The sequence below is a fragment of the Aspergillus puulaauensis genome, chromosome 7, assembly GCF_016861865.1.
Source record: "Aspergillus puulaauensis MK2 DNA, chromosome 7, nearly complete sequence".
Taxonomy (NCBI): domain Eukaryota; kingdom Fungi; phylum Ascomycota; class Eurotiomycetes; order Eurotiales; family Aspergillaceae; genus Aspergillus; species Aspergillus puulaauensis.
In genome coordinates, this window is record NC_054863.1 from 2,884,673 (window position 1) to 2,903,132 (window position 18,460).

An 18,460-nucleotide genomic window follows, 5' to 3' on the forward strand; every position below is an offset into this window, starting at 1 on the left:
ATGACACATAGAGCCCAATATCAGGGGGGGGGGGATGGATTTACCAAGCAAAGTAGTCCGCCGTAGCACGGTGAGGAAACTGAAGCTGGGAGGGCCTTTTTCGGTAGTAATAAGCACGATGAATCCGTTTATTCAACGGTCATAGATCAGGAGATGTACAAACCTCGGTCGATACCACGATGGAATTTCGCCAAAGTTGTTTTCGTACACCACTGCCTGGGCGGGCGTTAACATACTAGTATGCATGCGATGCGACTTGCTTGTCAAGTAGGGTATGCCTACCATCAGCATCTTGAGGATGGTGCTGAGCATTGCTAGCCGTGTCAAGATCCCACTTTGCATGAAGATCAGCTCGTCAATTTGGCTGATGATCTTCCACAGCGGGCACGAATATGCCCTGTTCTCCATAAAGTGCCAGCCCTCGAGGACCCCGCGGATAATGGCATCTTGATTGAGTTGGGCATCGGAGCAGATGTCTAGGATACTGAACTGTGATGGTTCCCGCAGCACTTTGTCCGAAAATTCAAGTATCGTATAACTGTCACTCGCTTGTAGGGAAGGAGGGATTGCTGGCCAAGTGGTCGACAGTCCGTCTGTAAAAGACGCTGGCAGCTTTTGTGAGTTGAAGGGAGCAGCAGGGGAGGCCAGCACTGTGCAAGGCTGCCCCTGTAAGGGTGTATCAAGAGTGGGTGGAGACAACAGGCAGCTGTTTACGGACTCATCTGGAGACATCGGCACCGGAAGTATCCCTGCAGCAAGTCTTTCAGAGTAAGTAAGAAGACACGCTTTCTTGGGTAGGAGGGTCCGTTAGAGTACCGACTGTGAGATTGAAGGGCATTCTGGAGTGCCACAACCTGGCTCTGGAGATGCTTGAGAGTCTCATTTTCTTTTCCCTGTTTCTCTTGCTTGGACACCCGGTCCTTGTAGCGTTTTCGCTCTCGCTGGGAGGGGGTCAATACCCGGCCGGAGGACCACGGTTTGGTCGATGCTGCTCTACTGGACGACTCTCGGGGCCCCATTGAAAGAAGAGTGTCTTTGGCTGTTGACGAGGTCTGCAAATTTCCGAGCTGTACAGTGCGTAGGAAGGGAGGCGTGTTGGATTGCTCAGACTGCAAAGACCGAGGAAAGACGAGAGACTTCGTTCCCCGCACTTTACCCCATGTTTCCGGACGCTTTTGCCACTGCTGCCTGGTCTAAACTGTAGTTTAATCTGCTGGCAACGACCGAGATTGCGGAACCGCGGGCCTTGTGGAACTTGTGCGAACTGGAGCGGGACGATTGGGGATCATTCCAGCGTATCCATGCAGTGCGACTCGCACATCCGAAAAAAGAATGATGAGCAGGAGCAACGCCATTTCCTCCGCCAAAATAACAGATACATTAATACTCTGGTCGTCTCCCCGTAATGAATTGTGGTCACTCCCAAGCTACGTTTGAAATACTGCTATAACCCGAGTCATGTCGTCTCCAGTCGAAATTCCAAAGCAGCACAAGGCTGCCGTCTATGACAAACCTGGATCTGTATCGACCAGTATGAAACTGGTCCAAACGCCGCAGCCGGGATTTGGCCAGGTTCTGATTAATCTGTTAGCATTGACACTCTCATCCTATCGGTTTGATTGTCTCCGTTGATGACCACTAATTTCTGGACTGCCAGGACTCATTCCGGCGTCTGCCACTCGGATTTTGGTGTAATGACAAATTCTGTGAGTACATGGTGTCACACTTGGAATACGTCTGACAAATTGCCAAATTTCAGTGGAGGGCGCTGCCATTCCCAACCCAGGAGGGGCAGGTCGGGGGCCACGAGGGTGTTGGTGTAGCTGTGAAACTTGGACCTGGATGCGAGACTTCGCAAGTCAAAGTGGGAGACCGCGTTGGGGTCAAATGGGTTTCTGCTGTCTGTGGAACATGCTGTGCGTTGACTCTGGAGCTGTGTATATTTATATAACTACTGACAGAAGCGTCCAAGTGCCTTGTCTTTCCGGGTCCGACGGCCTCTGCCTACATGGAAGGATATCAGGCTATTATACGCCCGGTACCTTCCAGCAGTATGTTCTTGGGCCTATTGATTATGTGACCCCAATTCCAAGGAGTGTTCCCTCCGAGCTGGCGGCACCTATGCTTTGCGCCGGTGTCACGGTATATGCGGGTCTCAAGCGAAGCAAAGCACAGCCCGGTGACTTCGTCGTGATCTCAGGGGCGGGAGGTGGTCTCGGACATCTCGCGACCCAGATCGGAAGTCGTGGCATGGGGCTACGTATAATTGGAGTCGACCATGGTAGCAAGGCCGACCTTGTGAAAACAAGCGGTGCAGAAGCATTTGTGGCCGTGACCCAGTTTCCGAAGGATGATAACGGCGCTGCTATCGCCGAGCATGTCAAATCCCTAACAGGAGGTCATGGTGCCCATGCTGTAATTGTTTGCACAGCATCCAACGCCGCGTACGCGCAGGCAATTCCTATGCTGCGATTTAATGGCTCCCTGGTTTGTGTAGGGATCCCTGAGGGCGATTTAGTGCCCATTGAGACAGCAAGTCCGGCCCCCCTTGTGTTCAAGCAGCTTTCGATCGAGGGATCCGCGGTTGGAAATCGACGCGACGCCCTTGAAGTGCTGGAATTTGTTGCCCGTGGGGTCGTAAAGCCTCATGTTCGAACAGAGAAGCTGGAAAAATTGACGGAGGTTTTTGAGGAAATGCATCGTGGTCAGCTCAGCGGAAGGGTGGTTGTAGACTTGGCTTGAGTGCTTAATTGTCTACTATATTTCATGGAAACGACTATTCATGAACCCAGATGTTCGAGTTTCGAAGAATTTCCCCCGAAGACGGAGCAACTTCATGAATATCTCATTACCAAGCTCATTCCTGAAGTCAGATCAAAAATGGGCTCTACATACGCAGATGTAGCCTCATACTGCCTTCGGTCAGATGTTTATCTTCCTGGGAAGCATGATTGCCTCGGTGCTGTGGCAATTTATAGGAATGTCAAAGCGCAAGCTTAGAGATGCAAAACCAGCGCACCCCGCTTGGTCTGCTCGCCAAATGCTTCCTGATTGTAGATGCGTACTGTCTAATGACTGTTGATTGTCATAGCCGGAGCACAGGGTATTTAGCTTAGTTATAGAGAATAAAAGAATCAAAGATTCTGCAGTGCCGGCTGGCCAAGCCGTGAAGCATAAGTACTTTTTCAAGTTAGATAAGCATGACGCTATAATCAAAATCATCGTTATCGAAAAGGACGTGTGAGTACTCGCCGTTTGCGACCCGTACCAGACTGTGAGTTTCTCTGAGTTGATTTTTCCAGCTGGGGAGGATGGGCGAGCGTGGGAAAGCCATGAGGACTTTCTGCTGAAGTTACTTTGTCTGTTTTGTCTTCAACAGCTTCCATCGTAATCTGGATGTTGAGAGTGATTCAAAGCTGGCATGAGATTACAGCGAGATGATAGCCGATCTTTCTGCGTCAAACAGGACTGGAGAAGGGCCAGTTATAGACAATGAAGTGGGAGGAGTAGTGCGGTTCATAGTTATACAATAGTTACAAAGTTCAGTTTCCACTACAGCATCATCAATATAAATGAAATAATATAAATAACCTTCTAAATACCTCAGTCGCACGAAAACTGCACCCTTAGATAGTCAATAACGGACCTCATCACCCTCGACGCCTCCCGATGGCACACCGACAATCCCTCCTCCGCTTCCCAAAGCCCACTGCACGAAACAAGCGTCTTCAGAATCGTATCCCTGGCCTGTTGCTGGCAAAAACAGCCCGTCGAAGCAGAGGGTTCAAGCGGCGAGTTCGCCTTGACAAGGTGGTGGCAGAGCGTCATGGCCGCTGTGAAGAAATCCTCTCTAAACAGCCCTGCGAACCAGGCCATCAGGTGGCCGGATTCCTTGTTCTCGTTTTTCCTTTTATCAGTGGTGTCCTCGCACAGCTCACGCTGTATGGCTAGGAGGCCGAGGCAGCTGTCTAGCGTGGACCAGTACGAGACGGGATATCGGGTCCAGGCGCGTGGTTCCTGAGCGAAGCTTGTGTGGAGGGCGAGGAGGAGGCGTCTGTAGAAGACGTTGAAGAGGAGGCGGGCTGGGTAGCTGTTTGATGGGGAATCGAGGGCCAGGTTGGGGTCTTTGAGCAGTTGTCTGAGCTGGAGATCGTATTCGAGGACTTTATCGTGCTCGAGCTGGTTTCTGTTGAGGTCGAGTGTAGATAGGACCTGGGTGAGTAGTGGGATTGAATTATAGAAGCTTCTTTTCGTGGGGTCGTCGCTGACCAGTTCTATTCTACCGAAGTCTGTCACTTGCAGGAGGAGCGGCATTCCTGATACTAGAGACTGGCGCATTTCTAGGAGGATAATCGAACCCCAGAGATCTTTGCGGTGTTGGATTTCCCCGTCTGGCAAGGCATCATTCCCAGGGTGGTCCGCGTGTATACCAAGCATCATTGCAAGACGGACAATCAGGCCGGTGAGTGGCCAGCAGGCACCGGTTTGGTGGCACGACATACGGTCAAGCTGTTTGAATATGACCATCAGATAGAGAGTCTGGATATTGGATTTGTCGGGATGATACATCAAGGGCGTCATCTTCAGGCAGGCTTCAGATGCATCTAACAGCTGCACATCCAGGCCAGGGTAGGGTTGTTGCTTTCCATGGGCTGTTGCGTTATATGCGTGGCATCCCAGGGAGAGCACAGCAAAGAGCAGCGCGAGCCAGCTATCACTCACGGCGGAGGCGTCATCCCAGAATTTCGACGTTTCCGATTCAAAAGAAGGCTGGTGGAGGACTGAATAAGCCTGTTCGATGGTATCAAGATAAATCTGAATGAACACTCCCACAGTAGCACGGTCAGGGAGAATCGACAGCAGCGACTTCCGCGATATCTTCAAACGCCCTGGTCTCTCTGAGAACGGGAAGTTGGTCACTCTCTGAATGCCAGCTGGTGTCATTTCTTCGTGTTCCGCAGACGTAGTTGGGTGTACATAATGAGGCATCGTCAATTCCCGGATCTGGGGATGTAAGCAGCGTACTAGACAGACAAAACGTATGGTTGGATTACATCTTCGACCAAGAGCGCCCAGTGAGACCGGGTCAGAAACCGCGAGTGCCATGGTGATTTTCCGGAATTGCTGGACCCATCTGGAGACTGCCTACTCGCCTTGCTGGAGTGGCTGTAATCGCACTCATCGTTCTTTCCAGCCTGTGAACAGCGCCCACAGGGGTACTCGCGATCGCATCTGACCTTGAGACGGCGACAGCGGGCACAGGATACCGGGGATCTGTGTCTGGTGCGAGTCCTGAGTATGCGGCTATCGCACTCTCGTTGGCAGTTTGCCTGTAACACTTCATACTGTTGCATGTCAGGAAAGGATATAAGCTGAATGAGACAGAAGGAGGCCAACCTGAACTGTCGGCGCACAGCACTCGCTCCCATCCAGTGCACACTGACCAGTTTCGCACTCCTGAGCCGGACCGCCGACTGCAGAGTCCTGCTGGGATCTTTGATAAACGCACTGGCGACCGAGCTTGCAGCACCGCGAACATCGCGGTTTCTGCCTGTCACAGCCCTGCTTGTGCACCCGGCAGGCCTGACACGCCAGGATTTTCCTTTCACGGGGAGTTTGGAACATGCCCACGACAATGGGCAGAGATCGTCCACAGTAATTGTTCTGGTCGGGGGTCGGATTTGTATAAGTTGAGGTCGGCCGAGGGATCGGGGTGGCGCACAATATCGGGTCTCTTAAGTCCGTCCTCGTATTCAGCACCAATCACCTCCCCTGCTTGTAAGGATTGTGGGCTCGGAGATCAAGATAGCCGATATTTATGCCGTCTTCTATCCCAGCAAGTCTTAGGAGTCGGTATTGCGACAGAAGGTATGCATCGCACATCGGATGAGTCTGCTGCAGTCATATGTCCCAGGGTTGGGTATAAGTAGGGGTAATCTTACATTCCTTGATAATACTCTTCCAGTACCATTTCCTATACTTTCTATGCAGGATTTCCGCTGATACTACCATGACAGCAAGGACTATTGACCGGACAGACCCCCTTGATCAGCCTCTCTCGAGGAAAGATCATGTTTTGGCAGAATATCAGAAGCACACGACGGCCCATGCTACCACCGTTGCAAAGGGCTTCTACGATGGAGAGGATCTAAGTGGCCTGGATCCAGGTGAGTCCGACCCGGCTCCTTGTCAACGAACCAGATATCTGACTATTTCTAACAGACCTCATCACGCTGGACTCCGAGGCAGGTGAAAACCCTCAAGTAACAATGTCATTCCCATAGTCATGCATGTTTCTGACGCATGATAGAAATGGACATTGAAGCGCAAGTGGGCAACTACTGCCTTCACAGCAATCTTCTGTTTCATACCTCCATTTGCCAGTGAGAACTATCCCAACCTGCTCAAGCACAACAACCCTGACATTTCCTGCTAGGTACAATCTTCGCTCCCGCACTCCTACTTGTCATGGCCGACCTTGACATCTCTGATGCTACCATCGGAGCCCTCCAGGTTTCCATATTCTTGTTTTCCTTTGGCATTGGCCCTCTCTTCCTTGCGCCATTGGGTGAGCTTTACGGACGGACCATCATCGTTCATACTGGAAATATCGTCTTTGTTGCGTTTTCGATCGGCAGTGGCTTTGCACAGACGGTGAGTCCCTCCCTCCGTATTACCTCATTAGATATTAACTACTTAGGTCGCCCAACTATCAGTTTGTCGTCTCCTGGCTGGCCTCGGCGGTTCTGCAGGCACGAGCATTTTTGGTGGAATTCTGGCTGATATCTGGGACATCAAAGGACGGGTAAAAGCGTCAGGCCTAATTACTACTGGAATGTTAGTTTCATTTTCCTCTCTGTGTTCCGTGCTGATTTAATAGAATCATCGGGCCCGTTCTTGGTCCCGTCTGCGGCGGTTGGATGTCTGAGCGAGCTTCATGGCGCTGGACTTGTTGGATTCCGGTAAGCATCTCCAAGATTCGGCGTGTTACTTGCTAACAAAGCAATTAGGCTATGGCTGCAGCAGTTGCAGGGGCTGTAGCTTTGATATGGATGCGCGAATCCCACGCACCTACCATTCTGCAGCGGAAGGTTCGCAAAGTTCGTCAATCCGAGCCGGGTAGAGATTTCTATACCGTCTTCGACCTTGATCTCAATCCATCGAGTAAGACACCAAAAGCTGGTCAGGTGCTGTCAAAGGCTATCCGGCCTGGTGAGTGCGCGCAGCGAGTGTGCCCTTCCTGTATAAGATGCTCACAATAGATACAGTTTTATATCTCGTCCTCGACCCGGTTCTTTGCCTCTTGTCGATATATTATGCGTTCGTCTTTGGAGAACTGTACCTCCTCGTCACAACGGTATTTAGCCTTCCCAACTGTTACTCCCAACCGTTGCAAATATAGCGCGTACTAAATGTATTATGCTAACTTGATTGAAGTTCTCAGAAATCTTCTCCCTTGGCTACGGCCACAGTGCAGGCATCGTCGGCATCGACCTCCTCGCCCAGGGAATTGGAAGTATCATTGGATTATTTGTAACCATGAAACTACTAGAGTATGTTTATAAACGCCAGATGCGGTCTGAGAAGGGATATAATCCGGAATCTAGGTAATCCCGCCCTTTGCTTTGGTTGGATATCTCCAACTGTATTAGGTATACTAATAACCGGACTTCTAGATTGGTATCTGCGTTCCCAGGAGCTTTGATCCTGACTGCAGGTCTATTCATCTATGGTTTCACCGCGCTACGTGTGCACTTCATAGTGGTACGTTAGCTATCTATATTTCCAGCTTTACTTTTGCTCCCTACTAACAGGTTCAAAATACAGCCGCTGCTCGGTTTGTTGATCTTCTCGCTAGGGGCAATGAATATATTTGTGAGAGCCCTTGATACGAGTGTATTAAAGTATCCTGACCCGTCTAGCTGGCAATCCAACTCTACATCGTCGACTGCTTCGAGTACGCCGCTTCCGCCATTGCGGCCTGTATGTCCCACTCCATTCTGCAATTGAACGAATTGAGAACTGACTGAATATTAACCAGTGGGCTTCCTCCGCTTCATGTTCGCTGGTGGTATGTACTAGGATAGCGAGATGTCAGGAGCAGCTTACTGACTATACATGTTATAATATAGCATTCCCCCTCTTCGGCTCGCGCCTTTTCGATGCGCTGGGGGTTGACTGGGGCGTTGGACTCCTTGCTTTTCTCTCTTTGGGACTTGGAGGGCCGTTTCTGCCGCTTGTAAGTGTCTATCGGTCTAGTTGTTCAAGTATGTGCTGATGAATATCCAGATTTATATATTCGGACAGCGGTTGAGGCGGGTGGGAAAGGAGAATCTTGCAAAGGCTGGTGGTTTTTAGGACGGCGGTCTTGGTATCACTGTATACGGAGTTGGGGCTTTCTGGTGGTGGATATGCAGGATTCCTCCAGAGATTGTATGAAACATCGAGAACCTAGCCAAGTACAGACGCCTAGGCAGCTACATAGCTACATTAGGTATATATTTCAAAGAGCCCACCGGGGCGAGTCACTCAGCCCGCGGTCAATCCTCCGATTCCTCCTCGCATACAGCACAACCAAACCCCCCGTCAACGCCGGCCCAAGCAGCAACAGCGCCCCATTCACCCAGTGCCCGGTTGGATACCCGCTCTGCTGCTCGCTATCCTGGTATATCCAGGTTCCCGTGATCTGGCCGGGTGCTCCGAAGCTGATGTTCAGAGCAATAGCTAGGCCCTGGGCGGACGTCGAATGCAGGTTTGCGGATAGCCAGCCGAGCAGAATCGGGATCGTGGCAAATGTCCCCATGCAGCAGATTATGAGGCAGATGTAGCGGGCTATGTAGTCGTCTGGTGGGAGGGCCGCGGACGCAATGAACCCTGCTGCGCCGACGAGCATCAGGCCGATTGTGAACAGGGCGCGATGGCCGGTTTTGTCGGAGTAGTACGCTGCCACTAGCGTTGTGATGAAGGCAGCGGCATCTACTTCGTTAGTGTTTCTTTCTTTGTCTCCTTCTTTGGTTCATCAAGCTGGACAAACGTACAAGGTGGAACGGTCATCAGCTGGGCCTGGACAGATCCATATCCCAGGCCGCTTACAATGCTGGGCGTGAACAGTGACAGACTGGAGAATGGGCACGACTTGCTGAAGTACACTATATAATGGCCGTAGAGGCGCAAATCACATAGTGTTTCTCTCGCCTGGGCCCAGGTCATGTTCCCAGCAGACCCCTTTGAGCCGTTGAACTCCATACGGGCTATGGCGAGCTGGCGTTCCTCTTCTTTCAGGAACCGGGTCTTCTCCGGATAGTCTGGTAGGAAGGCGAGCACAATGAAGCCGCCGATTACGGAGGGGAGACCTTCGATTATGAACACTTGGGATGTATCATGTTAGCCGACACAGGATGATATTGCTGGGGAAGCCGACGTACGCCACCGCCAGCCTTCTATACCACGGGCCATATTAAGATGCGAGATACCGTATGCCAATGCGCCTCCAAAAGCACCAGCCAATGTGGCGGTCGAATAAATGAATGCCAGTCGGATGGAGCGTTCGTTGGCACGATACCAGAAGGTGATATAGTATGCTAGACCAGGCGCAAGACCAGCCTCGAAAACGCCGAGCATGAACCTGGTTGCCATCAAGCCACCGAAGTTTTCGATGGCGCTCATGCAGCTTGCAATTGTGCCCCAGGAGACCATCAGCACGCAAAACCACTTGGACGGGCCCATGAGTTTGAGGAAGTAGTTGGCGGGGATTTCGAAGATGGTGTACGCCACGAGGAAGACGGCCAGCGAAATGGAATACTGGTACGAGGATGTCGCCGTTACGCTGAGGAGGTCCTTGCCCTGGTCCTGGTTCATGATCTTCGCATTCCCAATGTTCGACCGGTCGAGGTAGGCGAGGAGATACATCATTGCGCAAAGGGGGACAATGCGCATGTCCTGCTTGCGTACAAGGGCAGCATTCACGGCGGCGTTGGCCGTTTCGTCGAACGTGTCCACGTTGGCAGGGAGTTTGGCCTGGTAGATCAGTATCTATTTATATTGTCCTGGCTTGTTGGTTGCTTACATTTTCAATAACTTCGCACGATGGTTTTCCTTCGAGTATATCCGACATGGCAATCAAGGACAGTCTGTACCTGTCCTGTGAGTATACCAACTGCAGACAGGGCTTTTATATGCGCGGGAGCACCTAAACAACTTCTTGAAGCACAGTCAGTCAATAGTCAATGGGCAATAAGAGGAGACGATCGCTATCGGACAGCCCCCGAACCTCGTCGGGCAATTCGCCGCGTGTCCGACAGCCATTCCCATTGCCCCGACTCTGCATCCTTTCTCTTGTAGCCTGCTTCCTTTTGCTCGAGAGGTGAATCTGTGTGAGTTTGCAAGCCATGCCGAGGGGACAGAAACGCCCTGCACCCACGCCAGTCAGCCAGACAGCCGAGTCTCTGGCCTGTAGGCGATGCCGTGCGCGCAAGGTCAAGGTACTGTCCCGATCTCTATTTCGCCCGCGAGTCCTACTGAAAGCCACAGTGCGATGCGCAGTATCCGGCCTGTGGTCGATGCGAAAAGGTCAACGCGCCATGTATTGTCGCTGATGATTCGGCCTCTCGGACGTACACCCGAGCGTATGCTTCTCTCTCTCTCTCCTCCCACGCCTAGGTACACGTACAGAGTTCCCTGCTGATTGAACCAGCCAAGTATATGGCCTAGAGGACCAGGTTAAGCGGCTAGAGTCTCTCCTGGGCCAGAACGAGGCAGAACCACGGGTCGCTGCCACTGACACTCGGATGCCGGGCTCGCAGGGTTTGCGGGATTCTCATAGTGGCAATCGGTACCTGGGATCTGCGAGCGGCGCCAGGTTTCTTTGGCATATGCTAAATGCTATCCGGCAACACGCTATCAGTGTCGACTTCGAGTCGTTGCTTTCCCGACGGACTCCAGGCCCGCCAGTCTACTACCACGAACCGCATCGCTTGCCACCACGGGAGGAGATATGTATGGCTGTTCAGGAATATTAGGGCTCAACCCGTGTTCTGTTGTATCTCTCAAGGAAGCTTACCGGGGTGCTTAGCTTTGATGCCTTTCACGTCCAGCATCCTTTTCTCGATGCCGCCGCGGTATGGGCCACGGTGGCTCATGTTGATGAATACAGGAACGTCAGCCCAGTCTCCTTGACAGATAGCCACAGGCATGGTTTATTCCAGCTGAATATGGTCATGTCAATCGGCACAGTGCGGCCATTCCGCCGCGGCGAAATCTCCCTTCACCCGTTTGGATTCTTTACGGCTGCGCTGCAGGTCATCGCTCCCCGGGGCTTCTGCTTCAACCGCCTCGAGGATATTGCTCACTTCTTGTTGATTGCTCGATTCGGGGTTTATTTCTACATTGGTAGGCATTCCCACCCCCTTTGGCTTCCCGCGCTAAGTGACATATAGGTTGTTCAATCTGGGAAATAAGCAGAATCTGCATGCGCATCTGCATAGAGCTGAACCTCCATCGCAACTCTCCCGATGTCGCGGCAGACCAGGACCGTCGCGCAATTATCTTCTGGGAAAGCTACTCGCTCGACCGATTTGCATCCGCCATGCTTGGCCGTCCGTTCGGCATCGACGACCAAGATATCGAGATCAGCACCCCCAAGACAACGCCCAGTCTCCAGTCCTCCCACGGCACTTTCAGCCATATGGTTGAGCTCGCCCTGATCAGCTCGCAGATGCACCGCGCTCTGCACCAAGAAACCCACGCCCCGCAGATAAATGACGGCGCGCTCCTCCATTCCTCGCGCCGCGGCGCTGCAATCTACACCACCCTTGCCACGTTCCATCAGAAGCTTGCACACTGGCGCTCCACGGCCCCGATCCAAGATTGCGGAACAGGAAGCCCACCAGCTTGTGCTTTTCATATGCCGGAATATTTCGAGCTGCGCTACCAGGAAGAACGCCTTACGCTTATCCGCGCTGTGATAGAGGCGTCCAGACGGCGGGGCCCTCCAGGTTCTTCCAGGCTGCATGACGGAGGAGGCCCAGGCGGAGGCGGATTGTTTCCCTCGGGAATACTCCAGAGCTCCTGTCTGGAGGCTGCGGTGGGGGTGATATGCGCTTATGATGTGCTGCAGCGCCGTGGGGTTATCATGTACTCGCGGTACTACATGCATGTGCTCTTCTCGGCGGGGATCCTGATTATCCTGGTTGTCTTTCTTCGGATTGATATCAAAGGCCGCGGCCCTACCACTCGTGACCCTGGCGGCAGTAATTCTGATGGTGGCTGTCGCAGTCGTACTGATGCCGGCTTTACTACCAGGTATAGCTCGAACGTCGTTGATCTCTCCGACTGGCTATCGCAGTCTGTTGCCCCTGGCTCTGAGCGTCCGCAAGACATCTCGCTTGACCGCGCGCTGGAGGTGCTTACCACAGTCGGGGACTTGCTATCCTGGCTGGCGGAGCAGATGCCGGACAGCGCGTTGTATAGTCGTGTTTTTGACGCTTTGAGACAGAACATGGAGCGGATGGTGCACCACCACCACCACCACCACCACCACCAATCGCTGCGAAAGGGCCAGTCCATACCTGTACATGTAGCTGGAGCTGTACCTAACGAGCCCACATTTCCTCTGCCGGCGCAATCAACAGCAGACCCGCCTGGAGAAAGCAGCAACATAGCCGATTTCAATCTGAACCTCGGTCTTGATTACTCGCCCTCGGTGGGGACGGAACCGAGCCTGACGGAGCTCCTGGGAGAGCTATTCCCAGACATCCCGGTTGATATGCTGGGAGATATGGGAGTGAGCGTTAGCCCTGGAGAACAGGCCGTGTGGCCTCTTTCAGAATTTCCTTTCATGCCACCGGGGTTTATGGAGAATCATTGAAACAGACTTTCTATATAGCACTATACGTATGCACATGTGTATATAGGTAGGTATTTTACTCTTACGTCTAGCCACTAGAAGTCATATAAGAATACACCGCATCAATCGCAGCATTGGTAGTCGCAATCTGCGTCTCCTCCGTCGCAGCAGCCACATGCGGCGTCCCTACAACGCGCGGATGGCTCCAGAGCCGCCCATAGCGCTCGCGCGTCGGCGGCTCTTGGACATGGCAGTCGACGCCGGCGCCCCAGATTAACCCTTCCTCAAGCGCGGCGACAAGGTCGTCCTCGTCGACGATCCCGCCCCGCGCCGTGTTGAGAAGAATAGCACTGCGCTTCATACTCTGCAGCTCGGGCCGCGAGATCAGCCCGCGCGTGCTGTGCGTCAGTGGGACGTGCACGGTGACGATGTCGGACGACTGGAGGAGCTCGCTGAGATGGTGCACCCGTTTGTACGGGATCCCTTCCCATTTCCTGCTGTCTTTGCCTTTGCGTTGTCCGTTGTTTTCCTCCTCCTCTATTCCCTGTTCCAGACCAAAGTACGGATCGTACGCTACGACACCCGACTGGAACGCGCCGTGGAACATGCGCGCAACTCTCTCCCCGATATGTCCCATCCCAATCACCCCTACCGTCTTCTTCGTCAGAAGCGCGCCCTGGACCGTCTCCTTGCGGATCGCCTCGCCGGCCGCGATCTGGCGGTGTGTGAGGCTTGGGATCTGGCGCGCCACGGTGAGGGCCAGCGCGAGGGTCATCTCCGCCACGGCGGATGCGTTCACGCCGGGGGTATTGCAGATCCGCACATTGTAGCGGATGCATGCGTCTGTGTCGACCTTGTCGAGGCCCACGCCTTGCTTGCCGATTATGCGCAGCTGCGGGGCGGCGGCGAGGTCGGGTTCTGTAATGTGGTAGTCCTTTATGAGGATTGCGGTGGCGTGGGCGCGCCAGTGGGTGGCTTGGGGGGAGGATGGGAGGATGCAGTTGAAGAGGGACTGGGCGTGTTTGACGGATGATGGGTGGAATTCGCTGAGGATGTAGAGGGTGGGTTTTGGCACAGTCATAGTCTCAGTCAGTCTCAGTCGGAGAGAAGCTGGAGGGGCGATGTGGGGGTGGCCTTTCTTTGGTTGTTTTCCTTGGTTTTGATTTAACAGAGGCTTCTGGTTGCTAGCAAGTCGGCGCCTTTAATGAGGATTTAATATCGGGCAGAGCGCGCCTGCACCTCGCACGCCGTCCGAAACAAATCACTGGCGGTGCCTTTGGACTATCAGACGCCCTAGGCTCCGTAGATGCTGCGGTCCAATTATCGATATGTCTTCTGGGGGTTCCCCCCGCCGCAGACACTGGATGATGCGGGCGTAGTCCCGTAGGCGTGAGAACTGATTACCGACGAGATCAAGCATCTCCGTTATCGGCTGTAGGAGTGCCTCTGGGGTAGGATCATCCCCTGTCCATCTTGGGGACCAGTACAGGACCACGAGGGCAACCGAGAACGCGCTGTATCCTGTCAACCAGGAAAGGAACGACCGTTGTTTCATATCGGGGCGGCTGAGGCTGTCGACCACCGCCCTGCATATCTGGGGGATGTCGAGAAAGGAGGAGAGGGGCATGGAATGTCCGTCTATGGGTATCTCGGTGCGGATGATGTGGTTGATTGCCAGCCGAAGGACGAGCGTGTTATCCAGCGACGCGAAATACGCTTCGTTCAGTCCGCTTGAGGACGAGGACGAGGACTCATCTTCGCTACGCCTCGACGACCGCCAGTGCAGCAGGCCACTGATCTGCATAGTCACTGGCGAGCGACCTCTGTCCGTCATGGCCTCCGACAGCAGCATGGCATAGCGGAAGAGGTGCAGGTGTTGTGCGTCTTCGGCGCTCTCCGCGTCCTGGGGCAGGAGAACAGAGATGTCGCGGTCATTGATGGAAAACGGGCGATCCAGTGCTCCACTGATCAGCCGGTCAAGAAGATAGCAAGACCAGAATGCTCTACGGCGCTCGTCCGCCTCGCTGGTAAAACCACTGCTGCTGCTACTGCTGCTCTCTTTGTGATATCCCAGGGCGATGCACTTCTCCATCGCAAACCCAATCAAGTGCCATGACGAGCCCGCCGCGGAGCTATGGATGGAGAAGATGACGAGTAAATGCAGACACTGCACAATATCCACGCCGTCTTCTTTCCGGAACACGGCATCGAGCACCTTGAGCGAGGTGGAGAGGATATGTGCCGAGATGAAGGATCCCTGAGACACCGGATACTTGTCCGAGACCAGAGGCACAATCGCGATCACCATATATGCCAGAAAGAGATGGGCCGGGCGAGCCTCCAGCATGGTCTGATGCAGCCTGTCGTCTTCGGCCGTCAGGGCTTCGAGTCCATACTCAGCCTTCGATGCAGGCAGCCGCGGATATCGATAGTCGACCACACGACGGTACGTCTCGAGAGCCTGGCTCGCCACCGTCCGAGGGAAGTAGATCCGATGCACTGCTTGGGCCGATGTCGTTGTCGTTGTCGGGCCCCCCGTTCGAACGAATTTGGCCACTGCGTCCCAGAGCGGATGCACGCGCTCCGTGGCCTCTGGATTCCCACCATACGTCTCGGTCACAACGGATATTATGCGAGGCATGGAAAGCTCGCGCACAAACTCATCCTGGCGACGGCGCGGCTCCGCCATCGCATACAGGGCGAGGCTATTCAGGTCCGTCTCGTCGGGCGCTGGCGCTGGCGACGGCGCCATGTCCATGTCCTCTGGTCCCGCCGACGCGCCGAGTGTGTCATCGTCCTGCAGGAGATTCCGCGATCGTGCCTCTTGCTGCAGATCCATGACGCGCTCCTCGAGAAGTCGCACGTATCCCTTTCGTCGGACGCCCTGGTCGGCCACTCGGACCAGCATCCGCTCTTGAGGGGCTTCCCTGCATTCGCTGGCTGCTTTGCGGCAGTTGGAACAGGCGGGCAGAATCCGGTCGCAGCGCTGTTTGCGTCGGCTGCATCGCTCGCAGGCGATAGGGCGGAGGTGTGGCGTCATCTCTTCTACCTGTGCGTCGAGTGTGTTGTGTTGTGTTGGAGACGGAGATGGAGATGAGATGAGATGAACTTTTCGGCTTCGGGTCCGACGCCGCATCATTCACTCACATTCACTATGCAGACTACTCGAAAACATCATATCTGCCACGCTTATCATGTGTACTACTCAACATCTACATGCTCCCCGCAACCAAAATGGCTCTCTTCCCGAATAACGTTCTCCATCGAGCAGACCAGCAGGCCCTCTGTTGTGTTGGTCCAGCCCAAGCATACTCCTCCTTCCCTGTATCGAACTCCATGGCTAATCACGATACAGGCGTTTGGAATCCGCCTCGTCACCTCGCCGGCCATCGTGCAGCTGGCCAAAAATGCCGGGTTCGATTCGCTCTTCATTGACCTTGAGCACTCCACCCTCACCATCAACGAGGCCAGCCAGCTATGCGTAACCGCGCTCCTGGCTGGGATCACGCCGGTAGTCCGGGTCCCGCATCAGTGCGGCGATGGCTTCGTACAGCGCGTTCTTGACGGTGGCGCAATGGGCGTGGTGTTTCCGCATATCCATGGTCCCGGTTTGTCCTCGACTCCGAATATATCTATACCTTCTAATAAAAAAATAAAACGAACAGAAGACGCACGATCAGCCGCCCGTATCTCGAAATACCCACCGAATGGCACGCGCTCGATGACCGGCCAGCTACCGCAATTCAGCCTCCTGCCGACTCCCATCCCGACTGTCATCGCAGCAGGAAACGCCGCGGCATCAACCGTGTTCCTCATGGTCGAGACGAAGACAGCTGTTGAGCCCGCTGTGCTGGACGCAATTGCTGCAGTCCCCGACGTGGATATCCTTCTGGTTGGCGCCAACGATTTAAGCATCGAGCTCGGCGTTCCTGGACAATTTGAGAGCGAAGTCTTCCGCGACGCGTTGCGGGCTGTCAGTCGGGCCGCGGGGAAGCACGGTAAGATCATGGGGCTGGCGGGGATCTATGGGAATCGAGAGGTGTTGGAATGGGCTGTTAGAGACCTGGGCGTTGGGTGGCTTTTGGGCGGGCAGGACTCGGGGGTTCTTGCTGGGGGGATGGCGAGCGTCATGACGGGGTTGCAGTTGTAAATACTTGAAAACTAGAACTATGGACATTCATTTCCTGTTCCAGTTCTCGTATTTGTTAAAGGGAGTAATCCTTGAATCTTAAACCACCACATATACTGCTTTGAATACGAGGCGCCCCTCACCGGAGTTACATCACTCTGGACCGTCTGTCATGATATCTAAAACTTCATCTGCCATTATATTTAAGATTGTACACTTCTACAATCTCTTGCCTCGACAGAAATTCAAAATGGCCTCCACTAAGACCCTAACCGCCGCCTGTCTCTGCAAAAACGTGCACTACATCCTCACCCTCGCCACAGACCTGCTCCCATTAAAGGCGCATCTCTGCAGCTGCACCATCTGTCGTCGCACCCATGGCGCACCCTGCTCATTCCACGCCCCTTTACCATCAGACATCGCACCTGAATTCATCGCTCCATCCAGCCTCAGCAATCTAACTGCTTACACACATGCCAATTCATGTTCCACCCGGTTCTTCTGTCCCACCTGCGGCTGCCACATCGGCGATCGCGACCTTACCAGCAACGACTGGTTCATCTCAACCGCGCTCTTCGATGCGAATTCTAACGAGGCCTGGTACGAGATTGACTCTCATTGTTTTACCTACTCTAGCGCGGACGGGGGAATATCAAGTCTCCTCCCCAGGGTAAATGGGAAAGATATCAAGATCTGGAACCCCGCGCCAGAGGCAGAGCCAGAGTCAAAAAAGCCTGAGTCTATCCCCAGTGAACTGCATCTGCAAACCGGCTCGAACGAGCTCCTAGCACAATGCCATTGCGGCGGTGTCTCGTTTACCATCTCCCGACCTAGGAACGAATATATTAATACCCCATCATCCAAAAAGTGGATCGATCAATCCGACACGAGGAAATGGCTTGCGCTGGTAGACGTCTGTTCGGACTGTCGACTGGTAACGGGGTCGAATGTGATTATGTGGATGTTTGTTCCTACGGATCATGTCACGCCACGGCCGCCTGCTGATTTACTCTTCGGGACGCTGGCGGCGTATGAGTCGAGTGCGGGGGTGCGGAGGACGTTCTGTGGGACGTGCGGTGCGACGGTGTTTTACTCCCATAAGGAACGGCCGGGGATTGTTGATGTTGCTACGGGCATTCTGCGTGCATCTGAGGGTGTTATGCTTGGGGATTGGGCGGTTTGGAGGACGGCTAGAGTGGGGTTTGTTGAGGATGGGTTGAAGTATGATTCTGCGTTTACGAGGGGGTTGGAGGAGGGACTTAGGGCGTGGGGGGTTAGGATGGATGGTGAGAGTAGGGACTTTGTTGTTGGTGCTGAGACTCATCGTGCTGTTGAGGACTGATCACTATGGTAGGATTGGTACGTTTATGGCTAAGGCTCATTACGGCGGAAATATAACAAATGCTTTGTGTTTGAACTACGCTTAGGTATAAAGATGTGATTACCATTGACTGTGGGTTATATTGAAAATCAAGAACAGACATTTA

General features: G+C 53.7%; 10 protein-coding genes across 10 annotated transcripts; 5 read left to right on the top strand and 5 right to left on the bottom strand.

The window, feature by feature from the left end:
- Nucleotides 1-132: 132 nt before the first annotated feature.
- Nucleotides 133-1,019, bottom strand: APUU_71098A (uncharacterized protein; the record flags this gene model as incomplete). Its single annotated transcript, XM_041696044.1, has 3 exons — nt 133-216; nt 283-749; nt 821-1,019. The coding sequence occupies 3 exons, from the start codon at nt 1,017-1,019 to the stop codon at nt 133-135; spliced, it is 750 nt and encodes a 249-aa protein (XP_041561714.1).
- Nucleotides 1,020-1,458: 439 nt separating this feature from the next.
- Nucleotides 1,459-2,742, top strand: APUU_71099S (zinc-dependent alcohol dehydrogenase; the record flags this gene model as incomplete). Its single annotated transcript, XM_041696045.1, has 4 exons — nt 1,459-1,586; nt 1,658-1,706; nt 1,760-1,916; nt 1,973-2,742. The coding sequence occupies 4 exons, from the start codon at nt 1,459-1,461 to the stop codon at nt 2,740-2,742; spliced, it is 1,104 nt and encodes a 367-aa protein (XP_041561715.1).
- An 861-nt stretch (nt 2,743-3,603) lies between these two features.
- APUU_71100A (fungal specific transcription factor domain-containing protein) lies at nt 3,604-4,989 on the bottom strand (the record flags this gene model as incomplete). Its single annotated transcript, XM_041696047.1, has 1 exon — nt 3,604-4,989. One exon carries the CDS (start codon nt 4,987-4,989, stop codon nt 3,604-3,606), a length of 1,386 nt encoding a protein of 461 aa, XP_041561716.1.
- A 1,021-nt stretch (nt 4,990-6,010) lies between these two features.
- APUU_71101S (MFS transporter) lies at nt 6,011-8,358 on the top strand (the record flags this gene model as incomplete). Its single annotated transcript, XM_041696048.1, has 15 exons — nt 6,011-6,167; nt 6,223-6,263; nt 6,311-6,383; nt 6,437-6,654; nt 6,701-6,837; nt 6,881-6,962; nt 7,011-7,212; nt 7,269-7,357; nt 7,438-7,607; nt 7,677-7,764; nt 7,828-7,875; nt 7,923-7,983; nt 8,042-8,071; nt 8,133-8,239; nt 8,290-8,358. The coding sequence occupies 15 exons, from the start codon at nt 6,011-6,013 to the stop codon at nt 8,356-8,358; spliced, it is 1,572 nt and encodes a 523-aa protein (XP_041561717.1).
- Nucleotides 8,359-8,503: 145 nt separating this feature from the next.
- APUU_71102A (uncharacterized protein) lies at nt 8,504-10,114 on the bottom strand (the record flags this gene model as incomplete). The annotated part of the gene is made up of 4 exons (XM_041696049.1): nt 8,504-8,976; nt 9,039-9,368; nt 9,426-10,017; nt 10,067-10,114. The coding sequence occupies 4 exons, from the start codon at nt 10,112-10,114 to the stop codon at nt 8,504-8,506; spliced, it is 1,443 nt and encodes a 480-aa protein (XP_041561718.1).
- Nucleotides 10,115-11,210: 1,096 nt separating this feature from the next.
- On the top strand, nt 11,211-12,865 carry APUU_71103S (fungal specific transcription factor domain-containing protein; the record flags this gene model as incomplete). Its single annotated transcript, XM_041696050.1, has 2 exons — nt 11,211-11,388; nt 11,436-12,865. 2 exons carry the CDS (start codon nt 11,211-11,213, stop codon nt 12,863-12,865), a joined length of 1,608 nt encoding a protein of 535 aa, XP_041561719.1.
- Nucleotides 12,866-12,932: 67 nt separating this feature from the next.
- Nucleotides 12,933-13,925, bottom strand: APUU_71104A (uncharacterized protein; the record flags this gene model as incomplete). Its single annotated transcript, XM_041696051.1, has 1 exon — nt 12,933-13,925. The coding sequence occupies one exon, from the start codon at nt 13,923-13,925 to the stop codon at nt 12,933-12,935; it is 993 nt and encodes a 330-aa protein (XP_041561720.1).
- Nucleotides 13,926-14,105: 180 nt separating this feature from the next.
- APUU_71105A (Zn(II)2Cys6 transcription factor) lies at nt 14,106-15,884 on the bottom strand (the record flags this gene model as incomplete). Its single annotated transcript, XM_041696052.1, has 1 exon — nt 14,106-15,884. One exon carries the CDS (start codon nt 15,882-15,884, stop codon nt 14,106-14,108), a length of 1,779 nt encoding a protein of 592 aa, XP_041561721.1.
- Nucleotides 15,885-16,078: 194 nt separating this feature from the next.
- APUU_71106S (HpcH/HpaI aldolase family protein) lies at nt 16,079-16,994 on the top strand (the record flags this gene model as incomplete). The annotated part of the gene is made up of 3 exons (XM_041696053.1): nt 16,079-16,135; nt 16,200-16,452; nt 16,510-16,994. 3 exons carry the CDS (start codon nt 16,079-16,081, stop codon nt 16,992-16,994), a joined length of 795 nt encoding a protein of 264 aa, XP_041561722.1.
- Nucleotides 16,995-17,223: 229 nt separating this feature from the next.
- APUU_71107S (GFA family protein) lies at nt 17,224-18,315 on the top strand (the record flags this gene model as incomplete). Its single annotated transcript, XM_041696054.1, has 1 exon — nt 17,224-18,315. The coding sequence occupies one exon, from the start codon at nt 17,224-17,226 to the stop codon at nt 18,313-18,315; it is 1,092 nt and encodes a 363-aa protein (XP_041561723.1).
- Between the last annotated feature and the right edge of the window lie 145 nt (nt 18,316-18,460).